General features: G+C 40.2%; 1 protein-coding gene across 1 annotated transcript in view; it reads right to left on the reverse strand.

Annotated features, from left to right (window-relative positions):
- The window catches only part of LOC126334662 (ER membrane protein complex subunit 4), a 64,188-nt gene extending 46,320 nt beyond the window's left edge, over window positions 1–17,868 (reverse strand). Inside the window, exon 1 of the mRNA XM_049997125.1 lies at window positions 17,711–17,868. Within this exon, the coding sequence (XP_049853082.1) occupies window positions 17,711–17,790 (80 nt within the window). The 5' untranslated portion in view covers window positions 17,791–17,868. The remainder of the gene's footprint in view (window positions 1–17,710) is intronic.
- Between the last annotated feature and the right edge of the window lie 7,795 nt (window positions 17,869–25,663).

Below are 25,663 nucleotides of genomic sequence, written 5' to 3' on the forward strand. Positions count from 1 at the left end.
GGCGGTGGGTCATTCCATGTCAAGTCACCCAGGCCTTGACACCAACCATGTCAGATTTTGATGAAACTTGGTACAATTACTTCTTTTATCATCCTGAAAGCACTTGTATTTTTTTTGCTCTATCTCTTAGTTTTTTTTTTTATAAATTTTTAAAGTTTTTAGATTTGGCATTGTTTCAGCGGTCGGAAATCTTAACTTAAACATGTCCTCACAACTAAAAAAATTTGTATATAAAAGAATACTGAAGATATCAGTATGAAATTTTGGAATAAGTTCGTGTATTATATCTAAATGTTAAAAAAAATTACCATAAAGATATATTAAAATCTTCCAAAAGGAAAAAATGTACAAGGGTGTTTTTTTTTAAAAAAAAGCTAACGGATCATTAGTTTTACAAAAACTGCAATATCTAGAGTATCAGACCCGATAGAAAGCTCAAATTTGTTTTAAAATACTCTTAATTATATAGGTTATTAGATAAAAGAAAAATTATGTTGGCTTTTTAACCTGTTTAAAAGTTATCTAATTTTTAAAAGAATATTAATTATATTTTAAAAATAAAAAGTACCAAGTGACAGACACCGAAAATAAGTTTTTGTCTTCTTGGAGTAACAATGTACGCTTGGATTTTGTTTTGTTACTCCTGTGTTTTGAAGTAAAAAATTATTACAGTGTTAAATAGTGCCTGGATAGTATTTTATTAAGTTTATTCGAACTATCAGTAAGTACTGTTACTTAGTTTATAGAGATTCTTTTCCAATATCCTATAAGAGTAACCAGAACAGTAATCAGACCAAAAGTGAAATCAGCATGTCAGATATTCAAACCTGTAGCATAGGGTTATTTAAAGAATCTGACTGTTTCCAAACAACCCACACACCTTCAAAAAAGTTTCAAGCGGTATCTGAATTGAGTGAGGAAGAAAAAGATTTGATCCACTTCCGATCTGGAATTAATCTGTGTGAATTTAAGAATATATGTTCACACCACAGCTACTACTTTTTAAATATTTTTGAAAAGTATCTAACAACATGTGTAGACCCACTAAATAAAAAAATTAAAAAAAGGAGCCCATCAAAAAATCATTGAGGAATGTAGACTTGGATCTTTCTAAACAATTACTGACAAAAAATATTAGCATAAAACCTAGACAAAAGCTGTCCTCAACATGCCGTAACTTTTGTGAGGAAAAATTAAGAGTTGAAGTCAATGAAAGTGAAACAGATGATGAAGTCATGGTTGAATTAGAATCATTGGACTCCGGAAATGAATCCCTCGTACAAACAAACATTGCTCTTGATAATTTAGGTTTAACACCGATAAAGCTTCATGGCTTGTCAGAACAAAGTAAAGGGTCTTATTTTAAAAGGAAGGTTAGCAGTATTGAAAAGACTGCAAAAAAGGCGGTTTCAAAAGCATTAAAATATGATGCACCAAGTTCTGATGATGACGAGGAAGATACAAGTGTGGTTGAGAAAGCAAAAGATTTTGATGTAATGATTTCTCTTATGAAAGAGAAGATTTCATCTGTTGGGAGGTCTAGAAAAATCCAGACTCTGACCTTGGCTCCAGATTCTTGGAGTCGAAATAAAGTGATGAAAGAATTTAATGTAAGTGAATACATGGTGCGACAAGCTAGAAAGCTAAAATCTGAAAAGGGTATTTTGGAAACTCCTGGTCCAAACAAAGGTAAAACTCTTTCTGAAAATACAGTAAGACTTAACAGATTTTTATGAAAAGGATGAAAGTTCCAGAGTGCTACCTGGAGCAAAAGACAAAGTAAGTGTTAAAAAAAATGTGTACATGGCAAAAAGACTCATTTTGTGTAACTTGAGAGAGCTCTATTTTTCTTTCAAATGGGAGAACCCGAGGTAGAAGTAGGATTTTCAAAATTTTGTTTCTTGAGACCTAAATGGTGTATCCTTGCTGGTGCTGCAGGCACACACACTGTATGTGTATGCAGTATCCACCAGAATGTTAAACTATTACTGGATGCTGTGAAAATTGAAGAATATTATAAAGACCTAATTAAGATGCTTGTGTGCAACATGGAAAACCAAAACCGCATGCTACATCATTGCGACAGCTGTCCTGCAAATACTGCACTAACTGAGTACTTAACTGAAAAACTAAGTGAAGATTATGATTTAGAAGAAGAAATTTTAATCATCAGTGGGTTAACACAGACAGGGCAGAAATGATCAAACAGTCTATCAGTGTTGAAGACTACATTTCTTTATTGGTTAGGTCATTGGAAAAGCTCACCCCGCACTCGTTTATAGCAAAATCCCTATCAAGTCTGCTTGTGTCTGTGTATGTACGGATGTGTGTGTGTGTGTGTGTGTGTGTGTGTGTGTGTGTGTGTGTGTGTGTGTGTGTGTGTGTGTGTGTGCACGCGCGTGCGAGTGTACATCTGTCATTTTTTTTCCCCTAAGGGAAGTCTTTCCGCTCCCGGGACTGGAATGACTCCTTACCCTCTCCCTTAAAACCCACATCCTTTCGTCTTTCCCTCTCCTTCCTGAAGAAGCAACCATCGGTTGCGAAAGCTAGTAATTCTGTGTGTGTGTTTGTGTGTTTTGTTCATGTGCCTGTCTGCCGGCGCTTTCCCGCTTGGTAAGTCTTGGAATCTTTGTTTTTAATATAAATACATACATATATTTTTTGATGATGTAAATAAAATAGAAAGAAACTTCCACATGGGAAAAATATATTAAAAACAAAGATTCCAAGACTTACCAAGCGGGAAAGCGCCGGCAGACAGGCACATGAACAAAACACACAAACACACACACAGAATTGCTAGCTTTCGCAACCGATGGTTGCTTCTTCAGGAAGGAGAGTGTACATCTGTCCTTTTTTCCCCCCAAGGGAAGTCTTTCCGCTCCCGGGATTGGAATGACTCCTTACCCTCTCCCTTAAAACCCACATCCTTTCGTCTTTCCCTCTCCTTCCTGAAGAAGCAACCATCGGTTGCGAAAGCTAGCAATTCTGTGTGTGTGTTTGTGTGTTTTGTTCATGTGCCTGTCTGCCGGCGCTTTCCCGCTTGGTAAGTCTTGGAATCTTTGTTTTTAATATACATATATTTTTTCATAGAAAATATTAATATATTTAAATAGTATTATTTTTATCTTCAAATGTGTATAATAAATAAACTTGCTGCAAAAATTCATGATGTTATCTAAAAGAGTTTTTAAGATAAGCAATTTTAAAGTTTTGAATACAAATTAAATTTACCCTTTCCGAAGGTTTGGGAAACGCAAAACATAAAAACTTTAAAAATTTATTAAAAAAACTATAACAGATACAGCAAAAAAAAATTGCAGATGTTGTCAGGATGGTATTAGAACCATTTGAGCCAAATTTCATGAAATCTAAGGAGGTGGGTGTAAAATTTATTTTTTATTGGGTGATTTGATATGGAATGACCCCAGTGGAAAAAGCCACCTCATTTCCACTGGAGGATGACATTGTGAGACAAGGAAGGTATGGAACATTCAATGACACAGTTTAGGCCTCAGGGTCACTTGCTGTCACTGAATTATTGCTTGAGCAGTCTATATATCTGAGAGTCCGGTGAGATCTAGGTCCTCAGCAGATGCCAGAATCTCCACCTCATCTATCCCCAGATACAGAGCTTGTAGGTAGCGATGGTGTGTGTGCCACCACAATTTCCTTGGTCTTGGGGGTCTTCTTTTCGGACTTTTCTCGCTGCTCCTTGGGTTTCTCTGGCTGGGAGGGCTTCACTGATTCAGTCTCCGGGACTGAGGAGGATCATGAAGCCCTACGACCAGCTGCTTTTGGACACTTCAGCCACTGGTGGGCATCATCTTTCCCACTAGCAGAAACTTGGGAAGAAAGTGAGCCAATGGTTCCCTTCCTGGCAAGAGGAGCCGAAGAAGACTTACACTTTTCCGGCTGGGAGGTGGGAACTGGTGTCCCCGATGGTGGGGGGGGGGGGGGGGGGGCAGTGCTCCTGAAGTGGGAGCAACAGGGAGGGAATCACCGCCCCCCCTCCCCACCCTCCCCCCCACCATCACAGGAGCAGGTGTAGCCTTTCCGGCTCTGAGAGCCGATTGGAATTCGCAGAATTGATGGGGCTACAACAGTTTTCATAGTGGTGGAGTATGAGGTGGTCATAGCCACAGGATGTAGGCACTCATATTTTCTCTTAGCCTCAGTGTAGGTCAGTCAGTCTAGGGTCTTGTATTCCATGATTTTCCTCTCTTCCTGTAAAATCCTGCAGTCTGACGAGCAAGATGAATGATGCTCACTGCAGCTGACATGGATGGGAGGCGGGGCACATAGATTATTGGGATGTGATGGACATCCACAAACTCTACATGTGATGCTGGAAGTACAGCGGAAAGACATATGCCTAACTTCCCACACTTGAAGCACCGCATCAGGGGGGGATATAAGGCTTGACATCACAGCAGTAGACCATCACCTTGACCTTCTCGGGTAAGGTGTCATCCTCAAAGACCAAGATGAAGGCACCGGTGGCAATCTTATTAACCCATCAGACCCCAAGCAATCTTATTATCCCTCTGACCCCAATGGATGCGCCGTATGAAATTAACACCTTGCGCTCTAAATTGGTGCGCAGCTCATTGTCAGACTGCAAAAGAAGGTCCCTGCAGAATATGATACCCTGATACATATTTAAGATCTTATGTGATGTGATGGTAACAGAAACCTCCCCCAACTTGTTACAAATGAGTAAAGCCCGTGACTGAGCAGAGGATGCTGTTATTATCAAGACTGCACCAGAGCGCATTTTGGACAAGCCCTTCAACTCCCCAAATTTGTCCTCTAAATGCTCTACAAAAAACTGTGGCTTCACCACAATGAGGGAGTCCCCATCAGTTCTTGTACATATGAAGTACTGGTGTGAATAAGGTTCACTGTCATCCTTGCTCTGGCATTCCTCCCATGGTGTGGCTAGGGAGGGGAATGATTTAGCGTCGTACTTTCTTGCATTGTACTGAGACTTGGAACACTTAGGACTGGTGGTGTCTGATCACCAGCAAGTCATGACACAATAAGCTTCACTGCATGTCATTCGCCCTGATGCCACCCACTCCGACGAGAGCCCTCCCCACGGGCACCCCAGCCGCATCAAAAGCCACTTGGCAGGATGGCCTTTGCCAAGAGTCCCGATGCCCCAGGGTGATGGACATCTACTCATTGGCATACATGGGGAGTTAACGGCACAGGCATCAGCAAAGCAATCCCTGTGTTGTCAGGGGGCTACAACCAACAGGGTACATGTGCGGCCCCACCACGACGGACTGGCTACTGTGCTAGATATTTAGTGCAAAGAAGTCCAGGGTCATCGTCGGCGTAGAAAGCGACACTGCATAGTGCAATACACACCCAGGAAGGTGTCTTCGCCCAAGAAATGGAGAATGAGCTGGACTGCAATGTGACAGAGAAAGTGGGCTAAAGATCTCAATGCACGATGGACATGACGCACCACGTAAGGCACCCTTCCCCAACTGGCTCACTCTTTGAGAAAATTTTGAAAAAAGGAGGTCAAATCCTACACGGGACCATCCCAAAGGCCAAAATGTGTCAGACTCCTTTTAGGTGCCTGTTATGACAGGCAAGAATACCTCGGGCGTATTCTAATCCCTGGACCTGCAGGGTAGGGGGGGGGGGGGGGGGGGAGATGAAAGTTTTTATGGAGCTACTATGAAAGAGTGTGTGTGTGGGAGGGGGAGGGGGAGGGGGGGGGGTTATGTCCAAGAAGGTGGCACACTGAACTGAAGGGACCTAGTAAAATGGATAGGAAAAAAAGAAGAGGAATGACTGACGCAAACCAAGAAGATATAGCCAATGAACCTGAAGCAGCAAACAGAATCCTGGATGGCTAGGAAGGATTCCGCTTGGTGGCTCATGAACAGGTTCATACATGAGGGTGCCCAGGACCATACTGTTGATTTGCATTTATTCCCTTTTACAGAGAAATAGTTGTGCATGAGAACATACGTTGCCATACCTATTAAGAATGAGATGGTGTGTTTACAGACAGCAGAAAATTGGAAGAGGTACTGTTTCATGGCAGCAAGGCTATGAGCATGGGGGGTGTTAAGTGAATACAGAGATGGCATGAACAGTGACAAACCAAAACCTAGGGGTTAATGGGGGTCTAACACTGGGGAGGAAACGAAGGAAGTGGCTAGTGTCCTTTATATATAAGCTGAGAACTGTGAGTTATATGAGTTAGCCAACTCGAGAGAGATCCTTTCAGTGGGTGCACAGTAAACAGATACAATGTGGTGTTCAGAGTGAATACATTTTCGGTTTTAGGAAACATACAGAAGGTGGGTGTGCTGTAGGTGGTTTGTGTAGTGAAGGAGATGGATGTGCAGCATAGGATCAGGGATGGGTTTAGGAACTTTAACAGAGATTGGAGCTTGTGATGGACTTCTAGGATGGAATCACTATAACAAGACTTGTAAGAGGAAATGTCTGGCAGCTGGTAGACATTCAGCCAAGAAATCACTGAGTTGGATGGCAGCATGAACTGAGAGAAGTAAAGTTCAATGTTTGCTTTTGGTCAGATGTATTGAAAGTGAGTGAGGCATTGTGCCAAGGTGATCACATGAGGATTAAGTGAAAGGGGGGGGGGGGGGGGGGGGGTTGGCAGGAATTGTGAGGATAGTCAAGGAAAGGGGACAGGAATATGTACTTTTCTTACATGTTCAAACACTTCAGTTTCTGGCACATACTAAGAGTCTAAAATTCGAATTGATGTAAAAGGTGTTAATTTATCAGCTGCACATTATTTCTCAGCAACATTAGGATCACTGCTGGGGCAAACAGATACTACCCAATTCTCCCCCCCCCCCCCCCCTTGTGTATCGAGAAACGTCACACATTCTGTATTATATAATGTGTCTACACACAGTGTATGACATTTCTTTATGATGGAAAAAAATTGTTACTTTTCTCAAACTTAAGGTCTTGTAAAATTTACAGAATACAAGGAAGGAGCCTCCATGAAGATCATACAACGAACATTATTCTGAATGAGCAAAATGAGATTTCAGATGATCAGGTGTACAATGATAAATGTTAGGAGGAATCATAGCACCAGATTCTTCCACCATCAGGACCAAAAAGGACAACATTTTTCAAAGCCAGCTCTTAGAATAGCATCAGTTAATATTGAAAGCATTTCATCTGATGAAGTTTTATTGTCTAATTTTTGCAAAGAAGCAGCCTGTGATTTTCTGTTAATCCAAGAGACTCCAGAGATACAAATGACTGAAGACAAAAAAAAATAGAAGGAATGAATAACATAACTGAAAGATCAAATAAAATGCTTGACATAGAAATTCAGGCCATTGAGATAGAGTCATGTAGAGTGACATCCATACATAAACCACCTAATACTATCTTCAGCTTCAAGGGACCACCTAACTTCATCTCAGAATCAACTAACCACATAATTGGTGACTCACTGCCACAGTACATCATGAGGCTATAAGAAAACTGATATAAATAGATAATAACTAGAAGACTGGATTGAACGGATGGGTTTGATGTTAATCTACAACCCAAAGATGCCACCATCCTTCAACCATGTTGATAAGCCAATACTGTGCATGCAGCATTGACCTATTATTTGTTCTGTTGAAGCAATTGTGAAGCCAGACAATTTAACTGCAATTTAAGAGCAATGAGAGGAGATGTACGATGAATTTGTTAAATCAGATCAAGTCATCTCACACAAATATATCTCAAGAGGGTGTAGAAAGAACTATATCCCACAACTTAATGGAGATTCCAAGACTCTCTTGGAGAGATTCGAACATATGTTTGATGATGACCTATCCTGTGAGGAAACAATCCAAACAGGTGAAGACCTCCTGCAAACTGTATCAGCTTCCAGAAGTAAAAATGCTATGATATAGTATCAAATCTAGATATGAAACAGAACAGCCAAAATGCATGGAAATTATTGAAGACCCTCAACAATTATTCAACCACTGCTCCTCCTGATGTCTCTAAGGTAACTCCTGACCTAATTGTCCATCAGTTACTTCTGAATGGTAAGACCAAAGGAAGATGTAAAACTCCAAATTTATTAGGAAGCGTGGTGCGAGACTCCCTCTGCACTCCTTTCACTTTCAAAAAACTGGATACATTATTCAAGTCTATGAAAAACAATAACATTGCAGGCCTAGATGAACTTTGAACAGAGCAAATTAAAATGTTTGGACCTGCTACAATACAGTGGGCATCACATCTTATGTACTCTTTTGTTTCAAAACTGAGAGTTCCTAAGATCTGGTGCAAAGAAAGTATTAGCTCTTCTGAAGCCTGGAAAAGAGCCAAAAGAAGCATGAAACATTTGCCTCCCCCCCCAAAGTCCCACTGTCTGGCCACAGAGGAGCATTCCCCTCTGTGACTCGGTACTGGAGCAACTGGTTTTGACTACCTATTGTTGTACCCTGAAATGAGAAATGTCCTGCCCACTGACCTTCCCACCCCTCCCAGTGGTATTCCGCCATCCACCGAACCTGCACAATATACTAATCCATCCCTACACATTGCCTGCTCCCAACCCTTCACCTCATCGCTCATATCCCTTTCTAAACCTAGATGTAAGTCCTGTCCCATACATCCTGCCACCACCACCACCACCACCACCACCTCCACCACCACCACCACCACCACCTACGCAAGTCCGGTCACGAACATCACCTATCCTATCAAAGGCAGGGATAACTTTGAAACCAGTGAGGTTATCTACAACCTAAGCTGCAACCACTGTGCTGCTTTATATGGGGACATGACAACCCACAAGCTGTCTGTCTGCATGAATGGCCACCAACAAACTGTGGCCAAGAAACAAGTGGACCACACTGTTGTTGAACACACTGCCAAACACACACTGCCAAACATGACATCCTTCATTTCAATGACTGCTTCACACCCTGTGCCATATGGATCCTTCCCGCCACCACCAGCTTTTCTTGACTGTGCTGGTGGAAACTTTCCCTGCAATACATCCTACGTTCCCATTAACCCTCCTGGCCTCAAACTTTGATAGCCATTTTCCTCACCCATCCAGCCCCTTCCCTGTTCCCATTCCAGCACTACACAGCCATCATTCCTCCACCACACAGTCTTTTTATTTCTCTTCTTTTCCACTACTTCCCTCCCCACCTCTCCCCTACCCTCCATCTAACCTGCAGGAATTCACTGTCTGCCTCCCCAACCATAGTATCCGTCCCCCTCCCCACCTCCTCCTTACTCTGACTCAGTTGCCACTCCCACCAAGCACTGGTGCTGCTGCTCGCTGTGTGATTGCAGTTGTGTGTGTGTGTGTGTGTGTGTGTGTGTGTGTGTGTGTGTGTGTGTGTGTGTGTGTGTGTGTGTGTGTGTGTGTGTGTGTGCGCGCGCGCGTGCTGAAGGCTTTAATGGTCAAAAATGTAATTTGTGACAGTCTTTTTGTTGTGTCTATCTGCGACTCAGCACCGCCACTATATAGTGAGTACCAAATTTTCCTTTTCATAATAATATTAAGAAATGTTGAGAAAAGCCTCATAAAAGGGCAGTGAGGCGTTTGCATGGAGTTCTTGATGTGGACATATCCTTAATTTGGTCCAATACATTGAAGACATTTGTGAAAGAGGTCAGGTCATACTTGTGTCTTTCACTGACACCATAGCAATCTATGCTATGTCAGCCACAAAAAGCTGGTTGGAGAAGAGTATTCAGTTACAAAGGATTACCACTTAACATATTTTATCCAATGTCTCTTGCAAAACAGAAGATTACTTTGTCACGCTGCAGACTGTTTATCCAATGTCTGTTGCAAAATTGGAGACTACTTTTTAACACAGCAATATAAGAAAAGTCAGTGGAGGATTCAGAAAATGGAGTCCCTCAGGGAAGTGTCTTGCCCCTAGTCTTGTATAACATCTACACTAATGACCACCCAATTAACCATGAAGCTAGAGCATTTATTTCTGCTGGTGTTACAGTAATTGCTACCCAAGGCAAAATCTTTGAGGAGTTGAAGACACAGCTGACAATAACTCTCAAGGAGCTGGCCACGTACTATGATGCTATCCATTTGAAGGCAAATCCTGGAGAAACACAAGTTTCTGCATTCAATCTAGGAAACAGGCAAACTGAAAGAAAACTGAACATCACTTGGTGGGGAGACCGGCTATTCCACTACGACATTCCTAAATACCTTGGAGTATTGATGGACCATTCCCTTACATTCAAAGTCCACTGCAAAGAAGTAAAACACAGAGTATCTGCATGGAACAATATCATCCATAAACTTACAGACACTACCTTGCCCACTCAACCAAAATTGGTTCAAACATCTTACCTGGCACTATGTTTCACCGCAGCAGAATGAGCTGCACAAGTCTGGAAAAATTCTACACACGCCAAATCGGCTGATACGTCTTTGAGCAAGACTTGGCACATTGTAACAGGCCGTCTACTAACAAGTCCTGTCAGTAAACTGTACCAAATTATGGGTATAGCAACCCCCCCCCCCCCCCCCAGGAATTCACATGAAAGCAGATGCACAAGTGGAAAAGAAACAAGAAACTGATCCCAGACACATCCTGTTTGGACACAAGCCCCAATGACCACGACTCCAATCAAGAGAGAAGAGCTTCATGCAGAAAACTACAGCAATTCCTTCATCTCCCGGGACGCTGCCGAGATTCTTTGCCTGATGCACACTGAGTCAGTGTCAGAGTGGACCAGCCAGAGGCTCAGACCTGCCTTATGGCAGATAGAAGATGCTGAACATACTGAGAACTGGGGTGCAACAGTACAAAGGCAACCTCAACCTCAGAAATTGGGAGTTCTGTAGTAATGATGAAATTTGACAGTGTGGTGACCAGCAGGACCAACAACATCAACTAGTCTCCAGGAACCTGCCAGACGCCTACACTACTGGTGATCTTGCTGCAGTTAACAAACCAGCAGTCAAAGCCACTAAATACTGGGTTTCTTTATCTTCCTGTCCGTATTTCATAAATTCGTTTTGTATGTATCAATCATTATAATGTTATATATTGTCATTACTTTCTAACTTTACTGAATTATCTCTGAAATGGATACTTTGTATGTCATTAATCTCTTCACATTATTAATGCTCTAAGAGTCATGTAATAAATTCCTGTCCTAGACACACAAAATACACAAGTAACTAAGATTTCTAAATGAATTTCCTGTGTTTCCTTGCAAGATGTTGGCACGTTTGATTGTTATGATAGGATGGTCCACTAGCTGCGTAATAAGCAATAGCCAGTTCTCATATACAGAGCACCGTGTATGGTTGCCTAGAGGAAGGTTTGTCTTCCATTACCTTACAGTGATACTGAACAGTTCAACTCAACTGGCAGTGAAGGCAATTTCTGCTAATTGTTGTGCCATATTTTACAAGTTTATAGACCTATATTGGATAATGAGATATTACTAAAAGTTTCTCTAATTAGTAATCAGTAAGACGCAAGGCACAATGGACAAGTAGTGCTAACCCACAAGAGTTTATTTTGAGTTATTGCTTTTTATATGTTTGGTTAAATTCAAAGGCAAGAACATAAATACAATAAGACAAAATAATCTATATAGTAGACAATGCTTTCTCCTCCTCAGGTGACACCGCCTTAAGCTAGCACTATCTGTGCGGGCAAGGTGGTTTGTGCGCTCTGGATCCGGAGGACTATGCCAGCAGTAGCTTAGCTAACAGCAGGGTTATCCATGCCGGACAGACCAAAGGGGAGGAGCCAGACGAAGTGTGTCCCACAATGACCTATCATTAGCCTGTCTATATCCTATCCTAAACCTCTCCTTTTTCCTTGCCATTATCAAACCCTTGCCATGGGTATGGCCAAGTCCTTAATGGCAGCTATGGCAGAGAAGAATTTTGTTTGTTTGACGCACCTGGCGGAGGTGGCACCCTTTCCCTCCTAAGGGCAAATGAGGAGTGGAACCACTGCCTTGTGGCAAACAGGGATCTTCTAAGGCTGAGGGAGTAAACCCTGAAAGAAAATCCTTGGATGCATTAGGCTTACCAGGCCATCAGATGAGATTGTCATTGCTTTCAATCAAAGAACGAGCCTCGGGTTAAAAATACCTAATGTAGACAGCACTTCTTGTTCCCCTGGAACAAATGACAGCTCTTCACAGCCTTAAAAAAAAAAATCAAGGAATGCAAGAAGATACACTAAACAAGAATAGAGAACTGGAACCCAACAAAAAGACGAAAAAAAGTTGAAAGTGGGAACATTATATGAAATAACTTTGACAGGAAAGACTGAAGAAATTGTAGACATGATGGAGAGGAGAAAGATTCATATCCTTGGATTGAGTGAGACCAAGTGGAAGGGGGAAAAAAAAAACCTCTAAATTGCTGAGAGGTGGGTACGAATTATACGGCAGGGTCACAATAAAGTGGCAAAAAATGGGGTGAGATGTGTTTCACAAAGACATTGGCCCAGTTACAGATGTGAGCTTTGTAAGTGAAAGGATAATTAGAGCAAGAGTGAACTTGGGAAAGAATAGTTTTACTAAGTGTATGCACCTCCGCAAGGGTGCAGTGAGGAAGGAAAAATGAAATTCCTTGAACTGGAAAACTAAGTAAGAGAAGATAACATTATGATAATTACCGATCTGAATGCTCAGATTGGCACGGCTAGAAATGTATATGAGGAGGTGATAGACCCTTTTGGATACGGAAGACGAAATGTTGAGGGTGAAGAAACTCTAAATTTGTGCATAAGGAGTCACCTTTTAGTGAAGAATCATTTTTCAATAAACACGATAGCCATAAGATTTTTGTTGTTATAGACAATATATTAACAGCCAAATTAATTGGAGGAAAAGTAAGGGACACTAAAGTCATACCAAGTGAGCACTATGATAGCGACCACAGGTTACTAGTAGCTGATCTAAATTATATGGAAAGTTTGAACGTTGTGCAAAGAATGCAAAAATTAAGGATTGGAAGTAGAAAGAAGAAGAAAACAAGAAAAGTTTCCAAAATCTAGTAGCACAAAAATTGCCAAAAATTGAATGGGGTAGTGTAGAGGAGTGGAGCCTATTTAAAACATCAATATTTAACTGTGCTGTGCACGTATGTGGCAAAACAAAGGGTAAAGTGAAAGACAAAGAAACCAGCTGGTGGAATGATAGAGTAAAAGATGCAATTAAAAAACTTAATATGACAAAGAAAAACATGGTGTTTGAAAAAAGAAATCAGAACCAGGGACTGGTACCAGAAGATGAACACAAGGTGACAACACTGGAGAAGGAATACCAACAGAGGAAACTCCAAAAGAAAGAATTGTGAAAGAAGAAAAGGAGAAGAGCTGGAAAATATTCAGTCAGAAACTAGAGCAGGACAGCAAAGGGTGCCAAAAACTGCTATATGGGTTACTGAAAAGTAAAAGATCTGATAGAGATGACATAAAAGCAATTGAAACAGAGGATGTGGATATTATCAGAGACACGAACGGTATCAGAAAAGAGATTAATTATTTTGAATCTTACTGAATGGGGAAGGTGCACAAGAAAGTGACACCGAAGTCGTTGAATTAGAGGAAGAGCAGGATCCAATCTCTTGGTTAGAAACTGAGAATTCCCTGAAACAGATGAAAAGTGGGAACGCAGCTGGGGGTAGATGTAGATGAGCTGACAGTGGATATGATTAAAGTCTCAGGAATCCATGGAATACAATGGTTACACTGGGTGCTGGGAGTAATATGGAAAGAAAAAGTCCCGGACAAATGGAAAAAAAGGAATTATAATACCATTGTTCAAGAAAGGTAATAGAAAGAAATGCACCAACTACCGAGGAGTCACACTGTTTATCACACTGCCACAAGATAATGGAAAAAGTCATAGAAAAAAAGATTGTGGAAAAATATAGAACACCAATTAGATGAACAACAGCATGCGTTCAGAAATAATAGGGGAACAATAGATCTCATTTTCTCCCTCCATCTGTTAATGGAGAAATATTGGGAAAAAAGAAAGGACTTGATAGTAGTATTTGTGGATTTGGAAAAAGCATATTACATTGTACCAAGGGATAACATATGGGAATGCTTGAGAAAACAATGCTCCTGAGTCATTAATTTAAAAAGTTCAGATGCTGTATGAAGGCTGAGAGAGCAGTGCACAAGTAGGAGGTGGAAGATCAAAATGGTTTAAGACAAAGAGAGGTGTTCAGCAAGGCAGTTCGCTCTCCCCTTTACTCTTCATTACACTTATGGACACCATCATGAAAGAAATCAAGGAAGAAGAAACTTAAGATCTCAATGCTTTTGTTTTTGCTGATGACATCACCACTTGGGGAGACGGAAATGGAGGTTCAGAGGAGACTAGCTTAATGGAACACAAAAATTTAAAAAATCAAGTTAACTATGAGTAGGAACAAGACTGGCAATCAAGATAAGCAGGGCACCCACACCTTGTCACATCATACTGGAGAGGGAGAAAGTTGAATGTGCGAAAAGCCTCAATTATCCGAGTAGCATCACATAATGGGACAGAAGTTCCAAACTAGAAGTCTTAAACAGAATAACAAAAGGATCTAGCGTCTTCCACCAAATATGAAATCTAATCTGGGACAAGGAAGTCCCTCAAAGAGCCAAACAGACCATGTATACATCTTATCTCCTGCCAATCATGATGTAAGCTTATTGTCTACAGGCCTGTGTTATAAATAAGAGTGTCAAACACATGCACTTGAAATGAAGTTCATTAGGTCAGCTCCACACAAAAACGAGAAGACAGAGAGAGAGAGAGAGAGAGAGAGAGAGAGAGAGAGAGAGAGAGAGAGAGAGAGAAATGATTATGTAAGGACAGACTTAAGTGGCATTGACTGCAGAGGAGAGGGTGAGTGCTTTGAGATTGAAATGGTTCGGTCATGTGAAGCAAATGCACCCAACTAACTCCACGCCAGTACTTGGAGATGGAGGTACCAGGAAGAAGACCAATTGGGCAGCCTAGAAAGAGATGGACAGACCAGGTTAAGGAAAATCTCAAGAGGAGAGGAGTAAAATGGGATGCAGTGGAGAGGAAAAAGCTATATCAGGACAGGGCATAACGTTCACAAAGTTACTACCCGGCTCGCTGGGAGGAAATCCTGATGATGATGATGACGACACTGCTTTCTAATGGCACATAGAAAATTACTAGGTGCTAGGATGTGATGCACTCAGAAACACAACGGATAATAAGAAGACTAATCTATGTTAAATTGAGGGTTACAACATTTTTCTAGTGGCCCCTTCAAACCAAAGTGCATGTGCAGAGTAACTACAACTGCCAACTGCATTTATCTTTGCAGAGAGCAGTAGGACAACACAAAGTCATTCCTCACCAAGGTCATCCTTAATACAATCTACTGCAGCAGAACCAGCAACTTTCAAACGAATTTGAAACAAACATGAGAATAGTAAATTAAGCGACTTGAGCTTCAAAGTAGGATTGACTATGCTATTGGTAAGACTAGATAACTCTCCATCCAGTCCAGATTATGAAAGCTGGATGAGGCCCAGAAGTATCAGTTTAAGTTAAAAATAAATGCCTCCTCCTCCCTCCCCCTCCCCCCAAGCTAAAAGTATTAAACTTTTAGCAGTTATCTGCGAAGCATTTGAAACAGTGTTGAAGTTTCAGGTGCTCCTAAAAAGAAGTGAAGCTCACACAATACTAGGTACATGGAAGCTGGTTAAAACCTGAAGCTGATAGTTACATTTTTGGGGAAAATTTAAGCAAGTACAAAAATGATAGGCTCATGAGAAATGTTGAAGTCAACAAGACGGAAATTGAAGCTGCATGTGAGACTGCTTGGCCAATACTCAGGGATGGGTGTAAAATTATAACTACATTACTTTATCCACCTTTAGACTCGCCTCGAAACACAGGTTAACTGAAAACATTAGAGAAACCTTTATCTATACTGACCAAAAATAATTTTCCTGTGTTGCAACTTCTACAACTATTACTAACATAATGAAACTGAATCCTCGTATCTTGTGAGGGGCCTCTAGAATTGTGAGCAACCTCAAATAATTAGTAAACTATGAAAATTTTCATAAAATGTTTGTTAATTCCTAATTGTTGCCACCCACAGAAATTAAAAAGTATAGCTTCCATATACAATTATAGATGTCACAAATCAGCACTCATAGAACAGTGACACCGTGCAATATCTCTCTGTCAGTAGGTGACATTTCAGTCCCTTGACTTTTTCCCTCATTAATTTAATTTACATTTTCCAGTTTGCTATTTTAGAGAGTGCAGCAGAAACAATTTTCTGTTCGTGAGCGAGCAAACTACAAACAGGAGTTGTTAAAGATAACCATCCAAGTCATACCAATTTTCAAGATGTTTGAGGAGCCATCAACAAAAATGATCTGTAACTATAAACATTTTAACAAGATTAACAGTAAAAAATTCTTGCATTATCAGTTCCTTTAAATGTCCAATAACTTCACTGAAAAATTGTGTAGTTAATTTTTAAATTCTATATGAGGAAGAAAAATAACTTTAGAATTAATAAGATGAACTTGTGTGGCAACTTATGTCACCATATATAAATATCAGATAATCCTTGTAATACCAGAACAGACTAACACTTGACCCATATTACTGTTAGGAGAGCCTTAACAATAATTTACGTTCATAAGAAATGTGTGAATCTTATTCTTCATCACTTTATTTGAATTATTTGTAGTACTTCAAAAAGTGAGTATTAACATAAGCAACACCCTGTACCACAGAAGAAAAAGTCAAGAAGTTAAAAAGCTGTTTAACACAATTCTTAATAACAGTAACACCTTTAACGTTCTAAAGAAAATTTAGTTATAAACACCATTACCTGTGCGACAAAGTAACAAAACAAAACAAAGCTGCGCTTTGGGGAGAGAAAACTGACATAGTCCCTAGATCCCATTACGAATTGGTATGTTGAAGTGTTGTAAACAAGGACTAATACAAAGATACTTCGTGAGCTGTAATAGCAACAAGACTAAATATGACAGCTAACGACGTAGTAAATGTTAAAGGTGTTTGTTGCAAAAGTGGGACGAACGCTGTTCTCATTAATGCAGCACATGCACTATTATAGGTAAGTCAACTGTGCTGTTTGATACCTCGGCGACCTAACAATTCTTCACGGTCTAGAAGTCTGCAGATTATTAAACACAAAACATAAGTTATCTTCCCCCGATTTATTTGTTTGTTTGTTTATTTATTTGGTCCTTCAAATCCTATATGTATAGAATATATACAAGGATATTGGACATGGTTAGGTATTTACAAGATAACTTACTGTATTTAGATGTTCAATAAGCGTATAAAACAGTCATTCCTGCAGGACTAAATTTTCGAACGTGTCACATGAATTTGCTATGGAACAGTACTTACACTGTCACAGTCATTTAAAAATAAATCACTGATAAAAACTAATTTCTCAATTGTGTTCAGTATATTGCAGTCCAGAGCCTAGATAAACTTTCCTTTTTCCTTCTTATGTAGGTTGCATTAAAACTTTTTTTCCACCATTAACCCCATTTAACATGATTTTTACGGCTATGTTAAGTAAACAAATGACTTCTTGCACTATCAACCTTACAAAAGAGTTGCCAAGCAAAATCACAGCTTAAGACAATAGCTGCAATAGGTAATTACAAACAACTGTGGAAATTACCTGGAACCAGTGTCCAAGGCCCATTTATATTTTCTATGGTTAACTCGTGCAGTAGCCATACCTCCTGTCACCTGTATCATTCAACTGCCAACAAAAAATTAACAAACACGCTCGTCAGAGATTCATCTGACTACACGGCATGCGTTCGTTCCCTGCGACCGCCACAAGCTAGCCCCAGCAGAAATAGGCACCATGGCGATAGCCATTTGAGCAAACGAATTACACAACTCATTATATCTCCGGTTGATACATTCATTCCAGTTTTGAAAGCTATTGCTCCCTTTTTATTCTCTGAAAGGGAGAACCTGTCAACTTCATTCTAGTTATTTACATATATTAATGAAAAATGACAATAAGCTTCTAAGTTAAACAAGCGTATTCAAGTATTTATAGTAAACAAGTGTGTTATTATTTTATTGCCAGGGACTTTTTATTCATTTCAAAGTTATCATGTTTTTCTAGCAATGATAGTCCTCATATTTACTAAGCTGCAGATTTAGCGTTTCAAAGAGCTGTGGGCAGCACTGTGACTTGAGCAATATCTATACAACTTATGACTGTTTGCTTGTCACGCTGTAAACGGGAAATTATGCCATTTTATTGATACGGTGGACGATTCTGAGCTGTACCGGGTCAAAAGTGGATGCGAGCCTTCACAGAACTGAGCCGAAACAGTGTCTCCAGGCTTTGCTCTGCGCTTCCTTGTACAGCCCTTACTGACCTACAGAAAATGACTTCTCCGTTGCCCTGAAGTGATCATTCCGGTGACGATTCCCACTCAAGTTAATTGTACGATGTTTTTACCGACCACCCGTTTCCTCCATGACAGTTTTAAAGTCATTCAAAGAAAGTGTACGGTCAGTAACGGACAAATATCTAGATCATGCAGTATTAGTTGGAGGCGACTTTAACCTACCGCGTGTAGACTAGGACGTCTATGGATTCACTGCAAAGTGTACAGGTACTTTTGAAGTACTTTTGAACACATTTTCCGAAAACTGCCTTGAGCAGCTGGTTCGATAGCCCACATGCCGTGGATATATTTTAGATCTTGTAGCTACAAACAGAACTGACTTTACCGACAGTATCAGTACGGATAGAGACAGTGGTAGTGATAATAACGTCGTCATAGTGACTATAGTTACTGAATTTGATAAATCAGTGATAAGACTGGGAGAGTATTTCTGCAAGAAAGAGAATGTAAGCATGCCACTTAGACAATGAAATGACAGCGTTCAGTTCCAGTATGATGAACACAGAAGAATTATGGGCAAAGTTTAAACAGATTGTAGATCGCAATCTGGAGAAGTATGTCCTGAGTAAGGGGATTAAGGGCGGAAAAGAGCCACCGCGACTTAACAAAGGAATTCGCAAAATGCTGAAGAATCAAAGGCCGCTGCACACTCTTTTTAAGAGAGAACATGAAAACGACGACAGACGAAAGTTACTAGAGATCCGTGGGTCAGTGAAATGACTGATGCGCGGAGCCTACAACTACCATGGCCCTACCTTCGCAAAAGGTCTTGCCTACAACCCAAGAAAATTCTGGACCTACGTAAATTCGCTAAGTGAGTCTAAGGCGTCTCTCCAGTCGCTCATTGTTCAGTCTGCTGCTGCAGTAGAAGATAGCAAAAGAAAAGCCGAAGTTTTAAATTTCGCGTTTAAGAAATCAGTCATGTAGGAGAATCATACAAACATATCATCATTTGACCAACACACAGACTCACATATGGAGGACGTAGTAATAGGCATCCCTGGCATAAAAAACAACTGAAAGAAATGGAAACAAATAAATGGCCAGGTCTGCATGGAATCCCAATTCTGTTTTACGAAGAGTACTCTACGGCACTGGTCCCTTACTTACTTGCATTTATCGCGAATCTGTCGCCCAGTGCAAACTGGCAAGTGACTGCAAAAAAGCGCAGTTGACTCCTGCTTATATGAAGGGTTAAAGAACGGCCCCACAAAATTACAACCAATATCCTCAACATCTCTTTGCTGCAGAATTCTAGAACATATGCTGGGTTCGAATATAATAAATTTCCTTGAAATAGTAAAGCTTCTGTCCATGAATTAGCATGACTATAGATAGCAACGCTCGTGCAAAACTCGTGCCATTTTCTCACACAGAACTATAGATGAAAGCCAACAGAAAGAGTCCATATTTCTAGATTCTCGAAAAGCATTTGACACAGTGTTCCATTAAAGAATGTTAATGAAGGTACGAGCATATGGAATAGGTTCTCAAATATGTGAGAAGCTTGGAGACTTCTTAAGTAACAGAACCCAGTATGTTGTCCTCAATGTCGAGCATTCGTCAGAGGCAAGAGCATCGTCAGGAGTGCCCCAGGAAACTCTGATAGGACTGCTCTTAATTTTCATATACATGAATGATCTGACGGACAGGGTGAGCTGCAATCGGCGGCTGACTGCTGATGATGCTGTGGTGTAGAGATGGGTGTCATCACTGAGTTACTTTAGGAGTCTACAAGATGACTTAGACAAAATTTCTAGTTGTGTGATGAATGGCAGCTAGCTTTAAATGTAGAACCATGTAATTTCATGCAGATGAGTAGGAAAATAAAATCTATAATGTTCAAATACAGCATTAATAGTGTGCTGCTTGACAGAGTCACATCGTTTAAATATCTAGTGGTAACATTTCAAAGCAACATAAAATGGAATGAGCATGAAAAGATTGTATTGAGGAAGGAGAATGATGGACTTGGAATTATTGGGAGAATTTCAGGAAAATGGGGTTTATCTGTTAAGAAGCCCACTTATAGGACACTATTGCGATCGTTCTTGAGTATTACTTGAGTGTTTAGGATCTGTATCAGGTCAGATTAAAGGAAGACATTGAAGCAATTCGGAAGTGGGCTGCTGGATTTTTTACTGTTAGGTTGAAACAACATGTAAGTGTTATGGAGATGCTTTGCAAACACAAATAGGAATCCCTGGAGTAAAGATCGCATTCTTGAGGAACACTATTGAGAAAATTTAGGGAGCTGGCATGTACATAACACATAAGAACCACAAAGATAAGATAAGAAAAATCAGAGCCCATAATGGAGCATATAGTCTTTTTTCTCTTGTGATGTTTGCATGTGAAACAGGAAAGGAAATGGCTAGTAGTGTTATAGGCTACCTTCCACCACACGCCATATCGTGGCTTATGGAGTTTGTATGTAGATGTAGATCATAATCTTGACTGTAATAGTTCCACCTGACATCCAGCACTAATATTCACAATGAAGCCCCCTTCTCCTGCAGCAGAACTTAATAATGACAGCGCTTTTCCATGTTGAGAAATATTATCAGTGGCGATTTGCTGAGTCTACATATAGTTTTATGCAGAAGAGCTACTGTACTATACTGAAGAACAGAACCATGCTATACTGCATGTATGTATTGTAGTTCTATAGGCCTACATCTATGAAACCAAACACAGCTGAATATTATTTTTCGAAACTTCATTCCTTGTTTCTCCCCTTTGAGAAGAATTAATATATTATTTTTGAAGGTTATTTTTGTTTATATCCCAACGATTTCCCCAATCATTAGGATTTCTTTTTTCTGTTTCAGGTTCTTAACTTTAGGTGTAAATCTTATTAGTATAGGAATAAAAATCTTCTTTTTTGTAAACTACTCATTGGATACCATTATTTACATTTTATTTTAAGAAGGACGCAATTTCAAACTGTTGGGTTAAGAAAATGTCATTAATGTTCATATGAATAGTATTAAACAACGTACTTTGCATATGTTAATGAAATATGCTTGTTGCAGCAATGCTTTTCTAGAGGCGACTTCTCAACCCACGGGCAGATGGTCCAACCTACTGCCTGCATGATTCTGATGTGTGTGCTGGAGAAGCGAGGCGACATGAGGCACACCACCACCCTGGCACAGTGGATTCAAATGGTTCAAATGGCTCTGAGCACTATGGGACTTATCATCTGAGGTCATCACTCCCCTAGATCTTAGAACTACTTAAACCTAACTAACCTAAGGACATCACACACATCCATGCCCTAGGCAGGATTCGAACCTGCGACCGTAGCAGCCGCACGGTTCCAGACTGCGCGCCTAGAACCGCTAGACCACCGCGGCCGCTCATGCACACTGTTTTGATCTCTCTAGATGCTCAGAAGTGGCACATTGTCGTAAGAGAACATAGAGGAGTCAGTATAAATACTGCTCCAGTACTAGTTGGTAGTTGATGTTTGGTGACATGACATCATTATTACAGGTAGCCTGTGGAAACCAGATCTTAGCTGTTGGCCACAGATGGAATCATGTATATGATTGGAGTTAACCCCCTCAGCGTCAGTGCACTGAAGCACTGAAACTGGTAGCCATATAACAAATAACATCGAAAGAACAGCTGGAGGTGTTTCATTTCATTACATGAGTGAATGGCCAAAGTCTCTCAAACCTCTAGTGAGAAGGATGGACATACAAAAAATAAGTGGTGTAAGTTTACAAACCTCTTGTTGACTCCTGTTCAGTAGTCTGGGTATTCTGACTTTGACCTCTGAATACATATATTCTTTAAAGTTGTTTAACAATATTAGCTTATTTTCAAGAAATAGCAGCTTTCTTTCAGTTAATACTGGGCAGAAATTCAATCTGCATTTGGACCGCACATCCTTGACACTTGTGTAGAAAGGCGTGCAGTATTCTGCTGGATCCATTTTCAATAAGCTACCACAAAAATTCAAAAATCTTAGCAGTGATCCACAGGCTCTTAAATAGACTCTGAAGTGTTTCCTCATGAGTCACTCTGCCTATTCTGCCGAAGAGATCCTTGAAGAATTAAGCTGGTTCCAGTATTATATTGTTGATTGTGTTTATGTAAACATATGGCTTGTCATCTTTTTAGGATTAATAAACTTTTTATTTTATTTATTATTACAATTCTGTCGTAATTTCATGTACTGACAAGTTCCATGACCATGGAGATTTGCTACTCAAGTAGGGCCTATGGAGCTAGATTTGTAGAATAAAATAAACAAATAAATAAAAGGAGAGTAGGTCACTCCTTTGCAGAGTGGAAAACAGTAGAGATTGCTGATGAGGATATGGTGTATCATGTAAGACGACAAAGGTTCGACCACATGTTGTGGTTCCACTCACATTACAGGAAGAAGTGTTAAAGCAGGGACACGATCACACATTATCTGGTCATGGGGACTGTAGAACCACAGAAGAGCTGAATATTCCTGGTGAAATAGGCATATACAAAGCGTGAAACAGTATGTTAAGATCTGTGAACTATGTGCATAGCAGGCTGAGTTGAGTTATCAGCATATTCCACTGTGAAGGTTACCAGAAGCTAGTAAGGTTTCTGAAATGATTGGTATGGACATTTTATGACTTTCTGGACAAAAGCCGTTGGAGTACTATTGTATTCTGGCTATAATAGATCACTTTTCACGAAACATAGTAGTGGTAGCTATCCTGAATCAACAAGCCATCATTCTATCACAGTCTACCCCAAGTAGCCGAGTGCTCAGCATGACAGAATGTCAATCCTAAGGGGCCAGGTTCGATTCCCGGCTGGGTCGGAGGCTTTCTCCACTCAGGTACTTGGTGTTGTGTTGTCCCAATCATCATCGTTTCATTCCCATCGAAGGACAAGTCACCGAAGTGGCGTCAAACCGAAAGACTTGCACCTGGCGAATGGTCTACCCAATGGGAGGCTCTAGTCACACGACATTTACATTTTATCCTAGGACAGGAAATGGATAATAATGGGTTACTGAAGTTTGGTGTTCTATACACATTAACCATAGATCAGCACACAATTTTCATATTGGAACTGACGAAGTAATTGTTTCATCAATTGTATTTTCATAAGACAAGGAAAACCCATTACATCCTCAGGCAAATGGCACAACAGAGAGTGCATTGGAGTAGGAAAAATACTAAGTCACTACGTAAATATCCAGCACAATGATTTGACTATTCTGTTGCCATATGTTGTCATTGCCTGTAATAATAACATCCATGAAACTACAGGCCTGTCACCATATCAGTAGTGTATGGTCGGAAAATAGTGTTTACTATTTGAAATTATCAAATGTAGAGTAGCAAAGAATGGATAATCAGTGTGAAATTTAGCAAGGGCATTATGAGAAATGTGCAAGTGTGCATGGAAACCCAATGCAAAGACTATCTAATGTCAGGAGCAAATTGGACTGTGCAGTTGAAAACTACTGGAGTATTAGGTAAGGCAAATTGTGATGTAAATGAGTCCATACACTCCAAAGGTGAATAATGAAGAAATTCGTCACTCGGTATCAAGATCTATACCAAGTAATTGAAGTGTTTCTCCAGTGAGCTATAAGGTACAGCTTCCGACACAAACAAAGGCATACATATCAGAAATGTACATATTTTCTGGGGCATGCCAAATTCACTGCTGCCATAACCAGCATGTGGGGACAGTAAGAGGAGGTAAAAACAGATCACATCCATGAAGGCTACATACACATTACCATATGCTTGAAGGCTATGAAAGCGATAGCGTACAGAGAATTTGGGTTTCTTTGATGTTGTCTGATATACCACAGGAATGAGAGTTTGGGGAGTGGATGGCACAAGTGCAATAAGTGTTTTGTGTTATTCACAAGCATTCATTTTATGAGGGGTTTTACTTTGTTTATGTGTATTTGCTTGACATGTTAAATTTTGGTTTATAGTAGTAGGATAGCACTGTGTGTATGGTTTCAGAGTACACACTTTTTCCGACTTACGTCCAAGGCTACCCCCTCTCCCTCATCCTTTGTGGAACCACTGAGAATTGTTCAAGGTCACCCAGGGAATCACCCAGCAACTGTGTGCCTTTCATCCAAGGGCATGACGAAATTCGATAGTCATCATCTGACATAAAAATGACGGAAAACACCTGTCAGCCAATGGAAGCATAATAAACTGTCGGAAATGCCAATGGACCAATAGGAAATGAGCTCTCATCTCCCCTCCCTTTGTTATATTATGAATCCAGTATTCCAAGCCCCATGTCTGAACTCCATTTTGAGACGATGGTGAAATGCCAGTACCAGCAACAGTGGCCATCCAGCACCCTCTGCCATAAGAGGAATGAGACTGGAAGTAAGTATCAAATAGTAATTATTACTATCGTTACCAACAAATATAAATTAGACTATATACTTATGATTTTTTATTGTTTCTTCAAAACAGTGCACACCTGAACCTGTGGTAGCAGAGCTACTGGATTAGGACAACCACATACTATTGCCCATAATGCTGCAGCAGCAACAACTGCAGATCGTGTTCCTGATATATTGGACTTGGTATCTTTCAGCTATACTGTGCAGCCATCTTCATTCAACTACCCTGTGCTGCTGCAACAGCAGCAGCAGCGACCATCATCACTGCAGCTCACAGAATTGCTGGAATGTTCTCCACAAAGAGTACTGTTGTTCACAAACAACGTTACTGCACTAAACGTCTAAATTAGGGTCTGGATCCTGATGATGACTGTGCTGTGGTAATTAAAATTGAAAACGCGCAATGTGTTGATTCTAAAGTTCAATAGTCATGATTCGAGTGGGAATATATGAGCAGTATGGTCGGTTATATAAAGAATAAGATGTAGGACGAGTATGATCCTTCCCATATTTTAACTGACATTCAAGTACTAGGCTATAAAGTCACTATAGCTGATATTTATGTGAGTTGATGTTAGAAAGTATTAGAGAGTTGTAAAATTAGATGATAAGTACTGTGCTATAACAAATGCCACAGAAAGATGGTGTCATTGGCAACCACACGTAATACCTGATTAGTATGAGTTAGTGAAATATTTGAGCAAAAATAATGTTACAATAAACTAAGTGGAGCAACACATAAATTGCTGTATACCGCCTGTGCCAAAGTGTGTATCTTTAGGACCTGTAAAGACTGTTGAGGGTGAATTCACAG

Source organism: Schistocerca gregaria, chromosome 2 (assembly GCF_023897955.1).
Source record: "Schistocerca gregaria isolate iqSchGreg1 chromosome 2, iqSchGreg1.2, whole genome shotgun sequence".
Lineage (NCBI taxonomy): Eukaryota > Metazoa > Arthropoda > Insecta > Orthoptera > Acrididae > Schistocerca > Schistocerca gregaria.